The 19,337-nt window shown below is 45.4% G+C and overlaps 1 protein-coding gene across 1 annotated transcript in view; it reads right to left on the reverse strand.

Moving 5' to 3' along the window:
• Positions 1–1,169: 1,169 nt before the first annotated feature.
• The window catches only part of LOC147013508 (MOB kinase activator 2-like), a 38,893-nt gene continuing 20,725 nt past the window's right edge, over positions 1,170–19,337 (reverse strand). Inside the window, exons 3-5 of the mRNA XM_085855364.1 lie at positions 18,049–18,142; positions 6,336–6,463; positions 1,170–4,066 (exon numbers count right to left, since the gene is read on the reverse strand). Of these exons, the coding sequence (XP_085711490.1) occupies positions 3,729–4,066; positions 6,336–6,463; positions 18,049–18,142 (560 nt within the window). The 3' untranslated portion in view covers positions 1,170–3,728. The remainder of the gene's footprint in view (positions 4,067–6,335; positions 6,464–18,048; positions 18,143–19,337) is intronic.

Below are 19,337 nucleotides of genomic sequence, written 5' to 3' on the forward strand. Positions count from 1 at the left end.
CCCGGCCAGACTGTGACCCCAGCTCGCCTTCCATCCCGAGCTGAAGGGCCGAATAAAGACCCATGTGATCCATTTCTTTTTGGGTGTGTGTCTGTCTGTGGCCAGTCTGATAAGTAGAAATCGTTTAAGTGATTCCATTGTACATTTGCCTGCATTCATATGTTGTTAAGTCTGCTCTGTGTTTCCCTCCCTCTTACATTGTAAATAAATAACTGTTAAATGTTTCCGTTCGTTGTCTGTGCTTTCTTTCATTGACTCAGTATGGTTTGGGCTTGAGAATTAGGGAGGCCGATTGTGCTGTAAATTGTCATTTGGGCTGGCGTGGCTTTGGTAATTCCCACTCGGTTACGCCGGATCCGAGTCGGTGACACCGACTCGGTTCGGACAAAGCCGGCCGAGGGTGTGGTTTCCCCGGTATCTAGACTACTTAGGTAAATTGGAATCAGACAAAGAGACCCTAACCGTGCGGTCGAAATATTGGCGTCCACGGTCCATTAAGCGACCCGTCGACTTCGGAGTTATCCGGGGTGACGATCTTCAATTCCGGTGTTCGGTGGGAGAGGCCCAACTGCTCCGTCTATCGGTCGTCCTCGCCACCGAACCCTGGCACCACCCCCAGAAGCTTCCCCTGTATAACGAGCTCCAAGATTGCCCCTTGCATCATGTCATCTCTATTCTCATTATTCTTACCTATCCCCACCTCGTTACATTTCTCGATGTTAAACTGCAACTGCCAAACTTTTACCCGATCGATGAAAGTATCTCGACTTTCCTATAATTACACGATAACATTGTGAAAGCCAACTTTTGTCTTTATTAAATGTACGTGTAACGAGCTTTACGGGCTGGCACGATGGCAGGGACTCGAGAGGTCCGCACACTCGCCTCGAAGCTGTCGAGCCTGTGTTCGAATCCCGACTCAACCGTAAACTGTCATCCCGGTGTTTCACAGGCAGGGTGATTCGTGTACGTGTGTGCCGTCCCTCGGATGGACGTTAAACGTAAGGCCCGTCTGCCAGAATGAGTTTGTTGGATGTTGTCGATCCCACGGCATCCTTCACCAAGAGTGGACAATGTAGCCGAGTAACTGCTTCGACAGCACCAACGCTTGGCACATGGCATGGAACAAGATGATGATGAGGATTCAGGAATGGGAAACTGACAAGATAAAATCACGAGTCACTTTTAATAATTTGTAAGTAATCTTGAAGTGAATTCTGTGGCAGTTGCATATATTTCAAATAAAACAAGGATGCCTCGACGTTCTTAACCCATTGGGTCACGATGCAAGCTTATAACATTTGAGCATGGGGAGATCTTTCGACAAGGCGAATCTAACAACAACAACAACAACAAAAAAGAACGACAAACGAAAAGATCAATGGCATTCAACAAACCCTCACAGAAGCCTTCTCATAAGAATTTGCTAAGATCTCACGAGAAATCAAACGACATTTCCATTAAGGTCATGAAGCAACTCATGTTTTTTTACGAACACTGCAGATTTTAAGGGATTTTTTTATATTTTTTTTTCTTGGTTTATACTTGTCAATCCATTTCAGCACAATATTTGCGAACCATGAGGCAAAACACTGCCCATAACACTGACGTTTAGGTTTAATCGCAGTTGCTCAGAAGTTCCCAAACCAGCCAATTGTTGCACCGAATTGAACACGGAAACCTGTCATTCTCAAACGAACGAACGAATGAAATGAGCAATCTCATTGCACACAGCCAGTTACCGGACACACAACTTCAAAACAAACCCAAGTGGAGGGGGGTGTGGGATAAAGAGGGCTCATTTTATGTTTACAAACTCAGCAACTGGAAACCATGGAGCCATGTCAAAGCGTTAGTCGGATAAAACCATCTTTAAAGAAGAAAAGAAAAGAAAAAAACCCGAAAGAAGTTCTTTCCACCCATCTGTTATATTATTACAATCACAAAAAATCAAAAGTTTCCTTAAATAAAATAATTTAACACACTTTCATGTCAAAACCAGATGCATTGGCATTAGTTTCATCGACTTGATATCAGAACAGCTTGGTTTTTGCCGTAAACAGTATGCTGCACACTAAGTCGTCGAGAGCGAGGGACGCAACCCCAGAACCATTTGGAATCCCTTCGCAATGCGCGGTTTTTATCCTCCTTCCTGCGGGGTTATCGCTCCGTGTGTAAATTGCCGCATCGACGTACGTCGGGATCTCTTCGAAAACCGAGAATAAATACGAAACGAAATCGAATTTGCAAAAATGTCGGTGCTCGGAATGAATCGATGAAATTCGTGTTGATGCAGCATGGTCGTTAATAAAGCCAAGAGTTTTGCAGTTCCTTAAACTGTTAAATTAGTAAAAAATAAAATTAAAGATAAACTTTTTTCTTCCCCGATCGACGGACCAGTGAAGATCATGAACGGGTTTTCCTGGATAAAATAAAATAACCATAATTAAATAAAAGTAGCATAACCTCTGAAAGTGGTACACTAGACAATACAAGCTGCGGTAATGTGGCACGACTGAAGGTCGAGCCGATTTAACTCGAACCTTCTGGTCAACACTGCCCCTTATCAAAGCAAGCGGAGCCGACCGAACCAAGTGGGGATAAAAAACACCAACCTGGTGGCCAAGACAATGTTTCCCGAGTAAACCTTGAAACCAAAGCGAAGTCAATTAGCAAATATATATATATATATATATTACACACGATTCTATAGAATCTGACAAACGCCATTATCTACAATGTTTATGTATACTGTACAGTAGAGTGTAGCCAACAGGAAACATTGTGAAATTGGCGCCGATTGTGTCACAGCTGCGTTGAAAAGTATATGTGGAAGGGGTCATCGACATATCATACTAGAGATATGTAGAGGTGGAAACTTTGACACCCCACCAGGAATTCTCATGCGCTCTCTTTTTCCCTCTCCTCTTACCCATATCTAATACCAAACTACTTTTACAATTTATTTTCTTACTTAACCACCCCCCTCCCCCGTGACCCCATTCTCCTTTTTCTCTACCATCTACTTCCCTTAATTTTCTCTGCTATTCTCATTCTTCCCCTTCCTTTTCCCTCATACCCAACTCCCTCCCCTTCCTTTTCCCTCCTACCCAACTCCCCTCCTCCCTGTTCCGTCCTACCAAACTTCCACTCCCTTTTCCCTCCTACTCAAACCCCCCTCCATTTTCGCACCTCTCCAACTCCTCCCTTCCCTTCCCTCCCTTTACACTCCTACACACCTCCCTCCCCTTCCTTTTCATCCATATCCACATCTATATCTATCTCTCTCCTCCTCCTCCTCCTCCTCCTCCTCCTCCTCCTCCCCCTCCTCCTGTTTTTTTTGGTACATAATACGTACATAGCCCCCAAGAATGCACGCAAGAAAAAAAAAAACATGAATACATGAGCTGATCAGCTATGTTGCAAAATTACAAGAACTGTTATTGGATTAACTAAGCCCAGTAATTGTGCTCACAATTGAATGCTGGAAGTACTTTTCTTTTTTTCAATTTCCTGTTACAAAATTGCCACCAATCACGTATCATCAGGGTTATCCTTGCCGTGACCTAAAGCAATTCTCCAAAAGATAGACATTCACGAGGGAGAGAATTGTGCGCTAATGTATTGCTGGCACGGAGGACAGGGAGAGGGTGCAGATTCAACGTCGGTGCATTTACTGAAGGCCTGGAGTGTGCCGCACGGTCCTCAGCACAGCACCCTATCACTCACTACGGCGCAACAAAGTGATTTTCGTCCACTGGAGAAACATCGTCACCTCTTTGAGATGCTGATGTTGAGCCGGCAAGTTTGTGAGAGTCGGCTTCGGAGGCTCGAGCCGCGAGGAGGGCCGAAGCAAGAGAGGCGATGGCAGCAGCTTCGTCTGCAGGAATAAGGTTGAATTCGTGAGCAAAGACGAGAAGGTGAGAGATGAGCGTGTTGAGGTGAGGATGCAAACCGAGGGAGGCCGAGGTAGAGAAGTGAGCCGTGGCCACATGAGCGGCCACATGAAAGAGGAGCCGAAACACCTTCCGCGCCACCGCTTCAAAACAAGGGAGGAAATCTTGTCCTGCAAACAAAGAATAACCCCATGACAAGTGTCAGCAGAAAAAGAAAAACAGCTCACGGAAATAAAAAAGGTATATTTCTACAAAAAGAGGAGACATACTGTCCATAAAGAGCATTTTATTTATAGACATGGAAGTGTGTTACCATGATGACAAAGCCATAATGGGGGTGCTGTCTTTCCATACACATCCTTGTAAGATCATCTTTATAAATTATAATATACGAGCAGATAACCCGGCTCCATTGGGCTGTTGCAAGATAATTTGTTCCTAATATAGTGTGAAATATATGCCTGGTATTGGCTTAATGGTTAGGGTAGTGGGCTTGGGATCTTATGATCCTGCATTCAAATCCCCCTCGGCCATTTAATTAATACCAGGTGGGGTTGACTCTGCCTGTCATCCTTCCGAGGTCGGCAAAAAGAGTGTCAGCATGCTGGTATCTTGTGTCGGAATGGCGACCTGTTCAGGATTGTGCCCAATAGTCAATGAGACTGCTTCAGCAGCACCAACGCTCTGCACACAGAGTATGGTCCCAATGGATGGATGGATGGATAGTGTGGAATATTTTGGGAGTTTGCTGGGAATGTCCTTTGGCAGTATAATAGTCACTAACTGTTAACACTGATAAGGTTTCTCGGTGAAGTAAATCGACAAAAAAATATTATATGTTTGACGGAAATGACTGAATGGTTTATGGTTAGATAATTATATATATTTTTAACTTCCAGTATGTGTGCGAACCAGCAACTCTAAGCCTAATCACCACCCATGTGCGCAACCGAGGCAGAAAAATGTACACAACTCAAAATTGCGTGAATATTGATGTTCATAAACCTCCGCATGCTCTGTCCGGACTCAAGAGCACTTAAATGACGTATCTTTCAGCATTATATGTGCTGTGGTTATGATGTTTACCCCGTTCAGACACAATCGCACAACTTGCATTTGCATAGGTATACAGATTGTATAATCAGCATGACTCCACTATATACATTGCTACAGATCATCTATACATTGTACGGACGAAGTATATCACTGTCAAATACGAAGGTAAATAATGTGACAGACCAAAAATTAAAAAGGTTAGCAAGAGAAAAATAATTGGGCCTCTTACATGGACTGAGGCCAGACCATGATCTCAGGTATAATACCTAAACTTCATTAATCTGAGAAAGAGTAATTGAACATGATACACTGGAAGTTCCCTGAGACATACGCCCTTGCTGTAGCAAATGCCATGCTCAGCAGCAGTACGGCAGTGTGTGAATTCATCTTATCATCAGTGATGAGGATCAACAGATGACAGAGACGGTTCATGATTATGTTCTACCAGGCTAACTTGGTCCTAATGGCCCTCAAGAAAAGACGCAATGGAGCGTTAAGATATGGAGAAATTTGTGAAATTGTTCTCGCAGAAGCACCATTGTCTCCAGTTGTTTTGATGCGCATACCATATGGAAGTAATAAATATTTTACAGAAAATATAAACTCCCTCTTGAATTTAATTTGCCCCCTCCCCAGCTCCCCCACCCTACTGGATGTGACAGCTGGCTACAGGCCTGACTGAACAATCACAGGGAGGTTCAAATAAAACAGTAAATATGTGCAGACGACAACAATACCGACAAGACTGCTCACCAAGAAGTCCTGATATAAATGCATGAGGTATTTATGACTTTGCTCATTTATGAATTGATCTTCACGAACAACGAGGAAATACACCCACAACATTGCCTACTAAGAAGTCCTGGGATAAATTGTACCTGAAAATTTGCTGTACCGTATTCCTTTCACACGCGGAAGGTCAACGTCCCAATGAAGACTTTCAATTCTCAAAACAAATTGTTGTTAAACATTACATATGGCGACTTTCTGCATCCTTGCGTCATACGTCACGTGACGCTTGACGTATGAGAACACCTCAAAAATAATGCAATCCTGATCGGACGACCCAACTTGTTAAAAGCATAGCTAAAACTATAGCTAATTCTTGGCCTGTAAAATATTTGTGAATTTTACTTGGAACTTCAGGACAACATTCACCTTCTCAGAAACACAAAAGTTTGGGGGCACATGAAGAGTTTGAAAGTGGTATAACGCCTTAGCCTCATGATGAGGTTGTCCAAACCTCCAGAAAAAAAAATGTGCCAGCATTCATGGTGATAACATCTCAAGCAATAATTTGAGAATAATGATAGTAAGTGTGTGCAATCAAAGGGGGGGAAAAAATTATGTTGTGGTGTCAGACAGCAATGACAGAAAAGAGACCATATTTTGTGGGGAAGATTGAATCATCTGTGAGGAGACGCTGAGTTGCTGATAGTGCGAGGTCGATGTACTGTGGAGCAGTCACTCGAACCTTCTTGCTGCGTTCTCCGTCTTGCCAGCAAAGCTGCCTGTTGCATTACAACAAAACATTACCAACTCAATCTGCTTCATCTTCTCAAATCAGTTGCCAAACCCACTTCAATTAAACTAAAAAAAAGGAGACCCACAACAATATAAAACAAGCAGGGGTACCCCGGCATTGCCGGGACCCTCCTCCCACAACACCCCTTCCCCTCCCTCCTCTACCCTTCCTCTTCCCACGAAGGAATTTTCACAGGGTTATTAACAACATTTGGGAAAAATAAATAATTGATATAAAACCCGCTTCGATTCCGACGAACACCGAACTTGCCATGTCGAAATCTGGCCCTGAGGGACTAACTCATCGATATGGCGAAAGAAGTCCTGGTATAGAAGTTTATCCTCATCGCCACGGAACGAATCTGGGGTGTGTTCAGTTTCCAAGATTATTGTAGAGCGCTCACCAAGTGGCTGAAGCATTCAAGCAAACATTCCATTTGAAACTGTTGATAAGGCCTAAGTCACATTTGCCACGGCGGCCGTGGGGTCTCCAAAATCTATGGCCACTAGCAATTATACGGCGGCCGCAGTATTTCCACGGTCACACAATGTAGCAGTCACATATGTTTTTATTTTTCGGGGAGCCGCACGGCAGATTTACAAATTGTGGAGACCGAAAATGTGGGGTTGCCGTACGTGGGGTCTTTGATTTGATGTCGCACGGTGACCTTAAGGGGGCCCTGCGGCGGCCATATAATTTTCAAGGCAGGCGCAAGGTAGCCTCAAGGTGCCCGCAAGGCGACCGCAGGGGGGCCCTAAGGCGAACGTGTGGCCAGACGGACGGTAACGAGTGGGTTCATTTTTTTTTTTTAACCAGTTTTTTTTTTTTTAACCAGTTTTTTTTTTCTTTTTTTCGGCTTGTCGAATTGCTACGGCGAACATAGAAATGAAAAAAGTTATAACTCCGCGCTGTAATTCCACGGCGACCCCTACGGCCTGTAAAAGATAGCCAAACAGCGTAGGGCCACCCTGAGGCCACACCAGAAACTCTACAGCCGCCGCACGTTTCTGTCAATTCAGAGGGCGTACGGCCGCCGTATCCTCACCGTAGAGCAAATGTGACTTAGGCCTAAGGCATGGCTGGCTTGTCAAGCACTAGCTTGTTACTTGGCAACTGAACACGTCGCTGGACATCTCGACAGCATACAGGACAGTAAACCCATAAATATTGTGGGTCCCAATATCACGGGTTTCCACCAATCATGAGCAACCTATTGTTCCGATTTCGCTATCGCGGCATTTAATTTTGGCCAATCACGGTTTTTGAGCTCAGATGAGTCATTCTTTGCATGTGCATGTACAATTACCTCCAATTACAAGCCTTTTGTCGTTTCTCGTGCACCGTTAATTGTAGTAATCAGACCAGCACACGGGAACGAAGCTAAATTTAATAGTGAATCATCAATAAACAGGAAATGACATCGGGAGATCCTGTACTACTAGATCTACAAGATCTTGTGGACACAAAGCGGTTAAATAATAGTGCCCAAACGTAAAACGACGGATAAAATTAATCGTGCCAAAAGGCAGAGAAAGGTTATGAGATTGTGCGAAGAAATCGATTTGTTAGATACATTGGTAAGAAATGAAAGTGCGGTATCTGTGGGCCACCATTACCGGATCAATTAATCAACTGTAATGAATGTGTAAACCTGAGTCAAATATCCGTTTAAGTGTTCCCGTTCTGCAAAGTGCAAACGTCTCATTCCAGTCTCGTGGTCATCATGTTGAAATGATGGAAAATACGCTTAATGTTTGGATCAAGGACCAAACAGAAAAAAAATGCCTTTGAGTAGACCAGTGTATCAGAGAAATCATCATGGATTTACCCGGCCTTTCAGTGGACCGATGTACGGGAGAACCCATTGTGGATTTACTGAGACTTTGAGTGGACTGGTGTACAGAAGAAATCGTTGTATATTTACCAACATTTTCACGAGGAACCTGGAGCCGAAGGTTCCAGTTCAACCATGGCTCGTGGACCGATTTGAGGCGAAGGGATTTATATGCTGGAGCAGGTTTTTAAACGCCAAAGAGATGGGATTAATTTGGAAGAGGATGCCATCTCATTCCTTCCTGTCTAAGCAGGGAAGATCTGCTCTGGATCAAGGTGACCAAGGATTGTTTTACCCTTCTTCTATGTGGCAATGCAGCAGGCGACTTTGTCGTGTTCCCAATGATCGAACAGCCAACGCAAGTTTGACACCCACGTCTTTTGAACATCCACCCTCCCCCTCAAACAGCATCATCAACATTATCTCCGAGCTAAGTATTGTGTTTTCTATTTACGGCAGAGAACAGTACGAACGAATACGTAATATGTTTACCCTCACCCACCTTGCTGTTTTGGAACAAATTAAAAAGGTAAACTTGTGTTTTTGTTTAATTTACACCATATTTATTGTATTTACATGTTTATTTCATTGTTAACATGCTATACATATTGAAATCTATATATATATATATATATATATATATATATATATATATATATATATATATATATATATATATATATATATATATATATATATATATATATATACATATATATGCACAGTCTCGCGGAGCTCCTTCGGTCTCCCAAGCTCCGAGGAACATTAAAGGTTTACGGGCCCAGTTCTCCCTTTTCTTTTCTGGGATTTTTGCATGGAAGTCTGTGGCGCCTTGTCCTTTAAGTAGGATTGTTATAAGTGCATGTACATAGTGAGTAAACAACGGCTGTAGGTCTTTTTGCTCGTGTCCTGTCCCCATCCCCCCCCCCCCCATTGCTTCATTGACTGCATGCATGTACAACAAATGTCCCCCATTGTTTGAATATTCACCTGCTCGTTGCGTCCCTTCCTCCATTGAAATGCCATAATTGCGTTTGGAATAAATAGCTGGTTTTTAACACCGATAAGATAATCGGGTCCAACGGGGCTTGGCGATAACACTGAACAACAAATTTCAAAAAAATTTTTTTACTGGAGATGTGCAAAGTGATTAAGACTAATTTGGGTACGCTGATTTCAAAAATCATAACCGTTTTGCTGTATCACGTCAGGATTTTCAGGAACAGAAATATTCCCATTGCCTAGAAGTCAGGATTTCAATGAAATTTACATATGTATTTAACATGTCTATTTCGTACAATTGTTGTTAACTTGTGTTATATTTCTTTCTTTCAGATAAAGATGAGTAGGCGTTCCTGTACCAATCATCCTGACAACTTCTGTTATGTCTGTGGTCGGTATACCAAAAAAGATCAACAGCGAAGTATATCTACAGCAGTGAAAATGAAGGCCGCCTACTTTCACTACTTCGGGTGTAAGGTGGGGGACCAAGAACAGAGCTGGGCACCACACATCTGCTGCACAAGCTGTCACACAACCTTGACTCAGTGGTTGGTGGGCAAGCGCGTGAGCATGCCATTTGCGGTGCCCATGATATGGCGTGAGCCGCAGAATCATCATGATGATTGTTATTTCTGCTGCACAAGCATCGCCGGCTTCAACAAGAAGAATAAAGGTCACATCAAGTACGCTGACTGCGTCTCTGCTCGTAAACCTGTGCCTCATGATGACGAGAACCCCGTTCCAACACCTCCAGCTGATCAGAACATAGCTGTAAGCAGTGGTGAAGAGGATGGTGATGATGAACCTTTTGAACCCGACACTCAAGAATCACACCTTCTGAACCAGGGAGACTTAAATGATCTTGTAAGAGATCTCTCGCTGTCAAAGGCGAAGGCAGAGCTGCTTGGATCAAGGCTGCAGCAGTGGAATCTACTTGAACCTAACACCAAGATATCCTTGTTCAGAGCATGTCACAGAGACATGGCTGAGTTCTTTGAGATGGAAGACACGATGACATTCTGCAGTGACATCAACGGTCTGTTGAAAGAACTTGGGTGTGATCAAGATCCTGCAGACTGGCGCCTCTTCATCGACTCGGGGAAGAACAGCTTGAAGGCTGTTTTGCTCCACAATGGCAACGAGAAACCATCAGTCCCACTGGCTCACGCGTTCGGCATGACAGAGACCTATGAGACTATGCGGCAGCTGCTTGATTCCATCAAGTACAATGACTTCAACTGGCACATCTGCGGAGACTTGAAAGTGGTGGCGCTGTTGTTAGGGCTGCAGTAAGACTACACGAAATACATGTGCTTCCTTTGTCTCTGGGATAGCAGAGACGACAAGAATCACTGGACGAAGAAAGATTGGGAAGAGCGAAAAGAGCATGTACCTGGTCGACACAACGTGAAGCATGTCGCCCTTGTCGACCCAGCCAAGGTTTTCCTTCCACCACTCCACATAAAGCTCGGCTTGATGAAAAGTTTTGTACGGGCAATGGATCTGAATGGGCGTGGGTTTTTATACCTCAAGGAAAAGTTTGGCAACACCTTGTCGGAGGCCAAGATCAAGGCTGGTGTCTTTGTTGGACCGCAAATCCGACAGATTATGAAGGACGAAACTTTTCCGACAACTCTAAACCCCAAAGAGCTGGCAGCGTGGAGGAGCTTCAAAGCTGTGACGGACAACTTCTTGGGGAACGAGCGCGCGGACAACTATGAAGAAATAGTGCAGCAGCTGCTGGAGTCCTTCAGGAAACTTGGCTCCAGGATGTCCCTGAAAATCCATTTCCTACACCAGCACCTGAACTTCTTCCCTGACAACTTGGGAGCAGTCTCGGACGAGCACGGCGAGCGATTCCACCAAGAGATTTCACTCATGGAGACGCGTTACCAAGGGCGGCACAACCCGAACATTATGAGCGATTTCTGCTGGTTCCTGCATCGTGAAACTGACACAGAGCAGCACAAACGCAAAGCCAAATGCCTAAAGCATTTTTAATTACATTCTAGTGGAGTTTTTCTGTAATTTCTATAATTTTGAAGCATTCATGATGAAATAAATGAATAAATGAATTTTTGTAAATTTCATTGAAGTCCTGACTTCTAGGCAATGGGAATATTTCTGTTACTGAAAATCCTGACGTGATACAGCAAAACGGTTATGATTTTTGAAATCAGCGTACCCAAATTAGTCTAAATCACTTTACACATCTCCAGTAAAAAAATTTTGTTGTTCAGTGTAATAAACCGCTCGGCAATCGCAGACGGAAAGAGCTGCTTAAAGCGGCTCATTTCCGAGCAGGTCCCGTTGAGGTACAACTTCGCGGTAGTCTGTCCGCGCGAATAATTAGGTATATCGACAATTCGGTGATCGACCCTGCAGCGCGGGCAGAGCATTGACAAGGTTGTGGTGAGGTTAAAAACACACCCATAGCTGGATTTCGGCGTTTGATCTGAAAGCTGCGACTGGAGCCTGGTGTTGGCGCAGTGGTTCGGGCAGCGGCTTGGGATCCAAAAGGTCCTGAGTTCAAGCCCCGTTGAGCCACTGAATTAATACACCAGGGGGTTGACTCAGCCTGTCATCCTTCCGAGGTCGGCGAAATGAGTACCAGTATACTGGGCCGGTGTATACCCCGGTTAAAATAGGTGTACCATATCCCTGTGTCGTAAGAGGCAACCCAGGGTTGCGTCAGGAAGGGCATCCGGCGTAAAACATGTGCCAAATCACTATGCGGATCATACGGATGATCCGCTCTGGCGACCCCAAACGGGAGCAGCCGAAAGAAGAAGAAGAAGATCTGAAAGCTGCGACTGGATTGCCACGTCCGGTGGGTGCGTGCGGCCGCAAATTAGCTAAAGGCGGTCGCCCACACGCCGGAGTGGCGGAAATCCACAACAATATATATATATTTACATGTTTATTTCAACTGTCATGTGTTTATTTCTGGCTGCTGTCGATCTTCCTTCATATTTTCTCGAAGTCCAGGAACCAAACCCCCCTCTTCTCATTGGCCCTTGGTTTCCACGATCGCGGTTTTAACGATTGCAGAACTTTCATGGAACCTAACCTCCGCAATTTTGGAGGGTTTACTGGATATACAAAATGCCGACAAACGGAGTTTTTTTTTTTTAATTAAAGACTTCAAATATAAACATGATTATTTTAATTGTAATGAAAACGTACCGTGTTCAGTTTTAAAATGTACGTAAACTCAGAGGTGATGTTGAGTGTACGAAAGTGGACATGTACATTTCATACAACTTCAAAGTGAATGTGTACTTAACTTCTTTAAAGTGTACATGTACATAATAAATATCTCTCGGGGATTTCCCTAGCGGCCTCCAGACTAATTAATTACAGATGCAGGTATTTAACGACCGGGTAATTTTAATGTTTATTTCCTTCACATAACATGTCTATCAGTTTGTTTATAAGCCTTGGAAAGTCGAGCAAAAGCCAAAAAGTGTTTTTTTTTTCAATGAAAGACCACTATTTTCTTTCCTCTGCATTGTGAGAATTAACGTATTGTTATGGAAATGGCCCTTTATGGGATCACTAAGAATAGGATGAGCTCAGATCCCCCAGTAAATGCCTGTTTAGATAGGTTGTTTGGTATAAGGGACGATATGTGTGTGTCCGGAGGTGTAACAGACTGTTTTTTTTATGTTCGTACGGTGGTGAAACGAGAGATCGCTCTTGTTACTTCCTAATCCCGGATAGGCCCCGCCCAGTCAGTGATGCGAAGGGGTGTGGCCAAGGGAGAGAGGTGTGGCCTGGACGGGAAGTGACGCGAAGGGGCGGGGCCTTTGGTTACTGAGTCGCCTGGAGAGGGGGTTGGTAAAAAGGAAACTAAAGGAAAAAGGAGTTCTCAGTTGGAAGAGAGAGTTTCCGAACGAAAGGGAAGAGGAGAAACAAAAGATCGCGGTGTGAAAACAGCAGCTCTCAAGGTGCGACGTGTGTCGAAGGGAGAGACGCTGAACCGACCTGCACGTCGGTGATTCGACCGAGAGAGGCACTGAGAAGACGAAGAGGGAGTTGGGCTTCGAGGCGGGAAGGCCGGAGAGGAAACGCCGGACCTTCGGACGGTCCTTGCTCACCTCACGGCTCGTCACGTTTGCCGATCCGCCTGTGGAAGTCGGACCTCGACTTGGGCCTTGTATGGAGAACAGACCAGCTGGGATTCGTGTGCTGAACCCTGGAGAGAGATCGGCGATCTCGCATCGTCGATGTTGCGCAGAGCCAGAACGCGCTGAGGAGAACATGCGCACGCGGTGACTTGCGCAGGAACGGTACTGCGCCGCCATTTCTTGCTGCGCGGCACGTTCGAGCGGGAGTTTGAACCTGTGGACACCCGCTTGTTTGTTACGAGCGATATCCGTGCCTTTTTAGACATGGTCCTCTCGTCCATGAGCCATCACCAAGTACTCTGCATGCATGCTGTTTGTTGGTCTGTCTTGTTTGCACGTGTTGTATTAGGCATATTTCGTAGTGATCCCCTCGAATCATTTAGACCGTGGTCCCCAAGTTAAGAACGGGTTGATTGTTAATAAAACCATTGTGTTTATTGCTTGTGTTGTGATCCCTGATGTTCCCCAATAAATCTGGTTAATTCTTATGCTGTTGCCGCTATGGATTAATGCGTGTCGCATCGAGGAACGATTCGTTCGATTGGCATATTGGGCCAAAGTGGTTGCAGGCTGGTAGACTCCGCTCGGTCACTGACAAAGCCAGTCCGTAGCCAGGGGTTCTACCTCCCCAACTGGTAAGGTACAGGATTACATTGGTATCACTATTGAAGACGCGTGACCCGAGGCCTGTGCCGAGCCGGCCGGCGTTGTAGACTCCCGGAGACGGCGGTGGCGAGGCTGGCACCGAGGACCGGGTCAGATTCCTGCCACCCCGGATCCGCAACAACTGGTGTCAGGAGTGGGATATTTGGACCAGTGTGCATTTCGCACCCCAGACATTGAGTACAAAAAACATCATAAAAAAGGTCCAAATTTGATTTGATTTTATGCTTGAGCAGATCGGAGGAAAAATTTGCAAATTATAAAGAAAATGGAGTCGCAAAATGGTGGCGCGGCTCCATCTTGGAGCGACACGAAGTGGGAGAGGGCTGGTTATAGCACAACGAAAGGCATGACACGAGGCGTGGGCTCCCAGCCACCGATTCAGACCACGTGGTCGCGGCATGTGCCATGGCAGGCGTGGCAGGATGACTACGCGAACATTGGCAAGCTTCAGGCACAATTGGGGGATGTCTTGGAAAAGGTGAAGCGTTATGAAGATTGTATCGAGGAGGTGCAACTTGGAGTGGATGAGTCACAACGGCACGCAGACGAGCTTCAGAAAAATTATGTGCACGGGGGAACACAGCGATTGGCCGATGTACTGGAACGAAATCGGTGGCAAAAATATGAATTAGCCAACAGAGTCGACAAACTGTGGGAAAAAGAATTTGGTAGTGTTGTATACCCATAATTTGGAATGTACAAAGAACAAACTGAACAAAAGAATAGAGGAAGAGCAGGTTGGTATCTCCCAGGATAGGAAGAACTTAGAGGAACAATGGAAAACGAAGCTGGAAAAGGAAAAAGGTGAACACGATTTGGAATTGAAACAACTGAAGGAAGAGGTAAGATCAGGCAATTAGATAAGAGAAAGCCTAGAACAGAAGACAAAAAGAGGAGAGAAATCTCTGGAGCAAAGGAAGGAAGAATTGTTGGAAAAGTCAAGACAGTTCAAAGAACTACAGGGAGAAATGAGGAAAGTAGAGGGGAGTACCCATAAGTTGGAACAAGAGAAGAGCAAACTGAACAAAATAATAGAGGAGGAGCAAATTACTAACTCATAGGATAGGAAGAACTTGGAAGAAGAATGGAAAACAAAGCTAGAAAAGGAAAAACGGGAAATGGAACTACTGAAGGAAGACGTCAGATCAAGCAATCAGATAAGGGAGAGCCTGGAACAGGAAATAAAAAGAGGAGAGAAAAATCTGGAGAAAAGGAAGGAAGAATTGTTGGAAAAGTCCGAACAGCTTCGGGAATTAAAGTCCAGGGGAAATGAACTGGCAAGTGAACTAGAGATTAGCAAGGGACACGGTAAGAGAATGGACGGATGGAGAAAGCAAGAATGCAAAAGAGGTGAGGAGATGAGAGAGGAATTATGGGAAAAAGCTTCTGAGTTACAGAAACACTAAAGCAGAGAGAGGGAATTACAAAACGAGCTGAGGATGTTAATAGAGGAAAGAAAGAGAACGGAGAATGAAACGTTAAGGAACCACTGTACAGATCGAACAGCTGGAAGCGAAGGCCAGATTAAAGAATGAAATGCAAGAAAGAGTAGTGAAAGAACAATGAATGAAGCAGTAAAGAGAGATCAGCCAATTGAAAGAAAGGATGAGATTGGAGAATGAAGAACATGAGGGACGGTGGGGTAGAAAACAAAAACAATATGATGTTTGAAATTAACCAACTCAAGGAGAAAGCAAAGTTGGAGTCCAAGGAGATGGAAAAACTCCGGAAAGATAACGAACAACTCAAAAGGCTCGGAGAGGAAGAACGACTCAAATGGAAAAGAAAACGGAGCCAAGAAGTAGAACAGCACAATAATATAGGATGTGTGACATCACCACAGGGAGTAATGTTGGTGGTGTGGAACTTGATTGACATCACTCGTCGGATGACTCCCCACTTAGAGCAAACCCTGGTGATTGAGACATTCAGGGAGCATACGGGGTTGTTGACGAGTGAGATACATTTTGAGCAGGTCCAGCATGTGGAGCTGACAGCCCCAGAGGAGTGTGGCGAACCGATGAGGAGCAACCTGCTGGAGAGAAGCGACTGGAACGAAGCAGGTATGTGGGTGCATGCGTACATGGTGCGGACGAGGAGCTTAAGGTAGAAATTGAATTTTATGTTAAGAAAGAGACTCTGTCCGAGGGGGTGCACGTACAGTATGCGTGACCCCTGAAGGTGTGTGTGGAGTGCCTGTGGCTGAATGTTGTGAGCCCACAGTCCAGACTGCAGCACCGGTGTGTGTTGCAGAGGCCGAAGTGTGTGTGTGGGTACTCACCTGGCGGTCGAGAATGTAACCCTGGAGTGCGAGGCAGTTGGTCAGTACGCAGGCAAGGTTGAAGGTGTGGAATGTTAACACATGGCCTTGGAATGTGTGCAGCCTGCTGTGTGTGGGAGTCTTGAGCATGGAATGAGTGGTGACATAGGAAATAGGTTTGAGGTGCAAGGGGAAATAGAAATGCCACCAGGACAGAACTTGAGCCAGGGGACAGAAACCATAATGGACAGCTCCGCATGGGTTCTGAACCCTGGAGACAGTTCGTGTGCTGAACCCTGGAGAGAGATTGGCGATCTCGCATCGTCGACGTTGTGCGGAGCCAGAACGCACTGAGGAGAACGTGCGCACGCGGTGACTTGCGCAGGAAAGGCACTGCGCCGCCATTTCTTGCCGCGTGGCACGTTCGAGCGGGAGTTCGAACCTGTGGACACCTGCTTGTTTGTTACGAGCGATATTCGTGCTCTTTTGGACACGGTCCTCTCGTCCATGAGCCATCACCAAGTACTCTGCATGCATGCTGTTTGTTGGTCTGTCTTGTTTGCACGTGCTGTATTAGGCATATTTCGTAGTGATCCCCTCGAAACCTTTAGACCGTGGTCCCCTAGTTAAGAACGGGTTGATTGTTAATAAAACCATTGTGTTTATTGCTTGTGTTGTGATCCCTGATGTTCCGCAATAAATCTGGTTAATTCTTATGCTGTTGCCGCTATGGATTAATGCGTGTCGCGTCGAGGAACGATCCGTTCGATTGGCATATAGGGCCAAAGTGGTTGCAGGCTGGTAGACTCCGCTCGGTCACTGACAAAGCCAGTCTGCAGCCAGGGGTTCTATCTCCCCAACTGGTAAGGTACAGAATTACAATGGTATCGCGATTGAAGACGCGTGACCCGAGGCCTGTGCCGAGCCGGCCGGCGTTATAGACTCCTGGAGACGGCGGTGGCGAGGCTGGCACCTAGGACCGGGTCAGATTCCCGCCACCCCGGATACGCAACAGTATCTTCATTGGGCGGTGCATATGTGACCGCTGACGTGATCTCTGCAGACAAAACATGCGTTACCTCGTTTGAGTTGTAATCAAAATGTACCTTTGTTTCCTCAAAACAGTATCTTTATTTAATGATAGACGACGCGTTGTTTCGTCTTCAAATGTACATCAGAGAACTATGAATAATCAAAGCTATGCGGAGCGAAAAAGATGGCAGCAATGTCTGGATGGCTGGAGGGAAAGGTGTAGCCTGGCTATTGGGCAGTGCTTGTGACGCTGTGGGAGAGAGGAAGGCGTGGCCTGGAGAATGAGAGGTGCTTATGACCCACAGACACAAACTCAGCTTTATATACAAGATATACTAATTGAGGAATCCCATCCACCCCCCTCCCGCACCCCTAAAAAAGTAGCCTTCACTGCTGCTCCTGTAACTGTCCTCATTAGTTCTTTATCTTTATTCCCATTTCCTCTGCAAACACCTCAATGGCCTTCTCTGAAATTCCCGTACAAAACACATTCGTCACCCTGATGGTTGATTACTAGTTCTGTTTTCATCCCGGTAACTCAAAACTTGAAATGTTGATTCTATTCCGATATCCCACCAACGCTTCTATCGACATCCCTGACCCCATCAACACTTTTCTCCCAATCTTGGATCCCAACCCTCTCTTACGTGTGGCCAATGCTCATGCAAGGACAGCTCTCAGCAGTGCAGAACTCACTCACACAGCTGAACTGCAGGTTGATCAGATTGAAGAACATTGTTGCTGAAATAAAGACAACAAAAATGAATCCGTTCATCATTTCTTATTTTACACACCCAAAAGGACAATAACTCATGAATAAAACTAGAAGGGCACTCTCCGACGTCGTGACGTTGCCAGATATTCCTTCACCCACATTAAAAAAATATGGCTGCCAAGCCATCTGACCAATGACATCATCAATTTTTTCACACCTTGCAATTTAGATCGAGATGACTCTCAAAAATGTTCATACTGATCGGATAAAGCATTTGAAGTATGCAATGATGACGTCATAACGAAGCTCCCTATGACATCATGAAAAAAAATCACACTTATTTCCCATGGGGAGTACAGTACTTGACGTGTGCCAAGTTTCATTTTTCTTTACATGGAGTGGTTTCAGAGACACAGAGGTCCAAAGTTTTTCCTTTTTTAACAACATGGCTGCCCCACCACATGACCTATGATATTATAATTATCATTAAAACATTCCGCATGAGATGTCACACGATGGTGCAAATTTTGTGTCAATCGGACAAGCGGTTGCAGAGAAAACAGAGAAAACAGAGAAAATTAGCATGGATAGACTTACGTATGAACAACCTGAAATCATAATGCCTCCAGCAACTTCGTCAGCGGAGACGCAATAACTAATGATGAACAAACAAACACGAAAATCCCACCATTCCCTCTAAATGCTGGAATCCCACCACTTCCTCTCAAACCTGCAATCTCACTGCTCCATCCCCAAACTGCAATCCCACTGCTCCCTCCCCAAACTGCAATCCCACTGCTCCCTCCCCAAACTGCAATCCCACCGCTCCCTCTCCAAACTGCAATCCCACCGCTCCCTCTCCAACCTACAATCCCACCGCTCCCTCCCCAACCTGCAATCCCAGCACTCCCTCTCCAACCTGCAATCCCAGCACTCCCTCTCCAACCTGCAATCCCAGCACTCCCTCTCCAACCTGCAATCCCAGCACTCCCTCTCCAACCTGCAATCCCAGCACTCCCTCTCCAACCTGCAATCCCAGCACTCCCTCTCCAACCTGCAATCCCAGCACTCCCTCTCCAACCTGCAATGCCACCGCTCCCAATCCAAACTGCAATCCCACCGCTCCCTCTCTAACCTACAATCTCACTGCTCCCTCTCCAACTTGCAATCCCACTGCTCACTCTCCAACCTGTAATCCCAGCACTCCCTCTCCAACCTGCA

This window comes from Eptatretus burgeri, chromosome 14 (genome assembly GCF_056783735.1).
Source record: "Eptatretus burgeri isolate ZD-2024b chromosome 14, Ebu_testis_v1, whole genome shotgun sequence".
Taxonomy (NCBI): domain Eukaryota; kingdom Metazoa; phylum Chordata; class Myxini; order Myxiniformes; family Myxinidae; genus Eptatretus; species Eptatretus burgeri.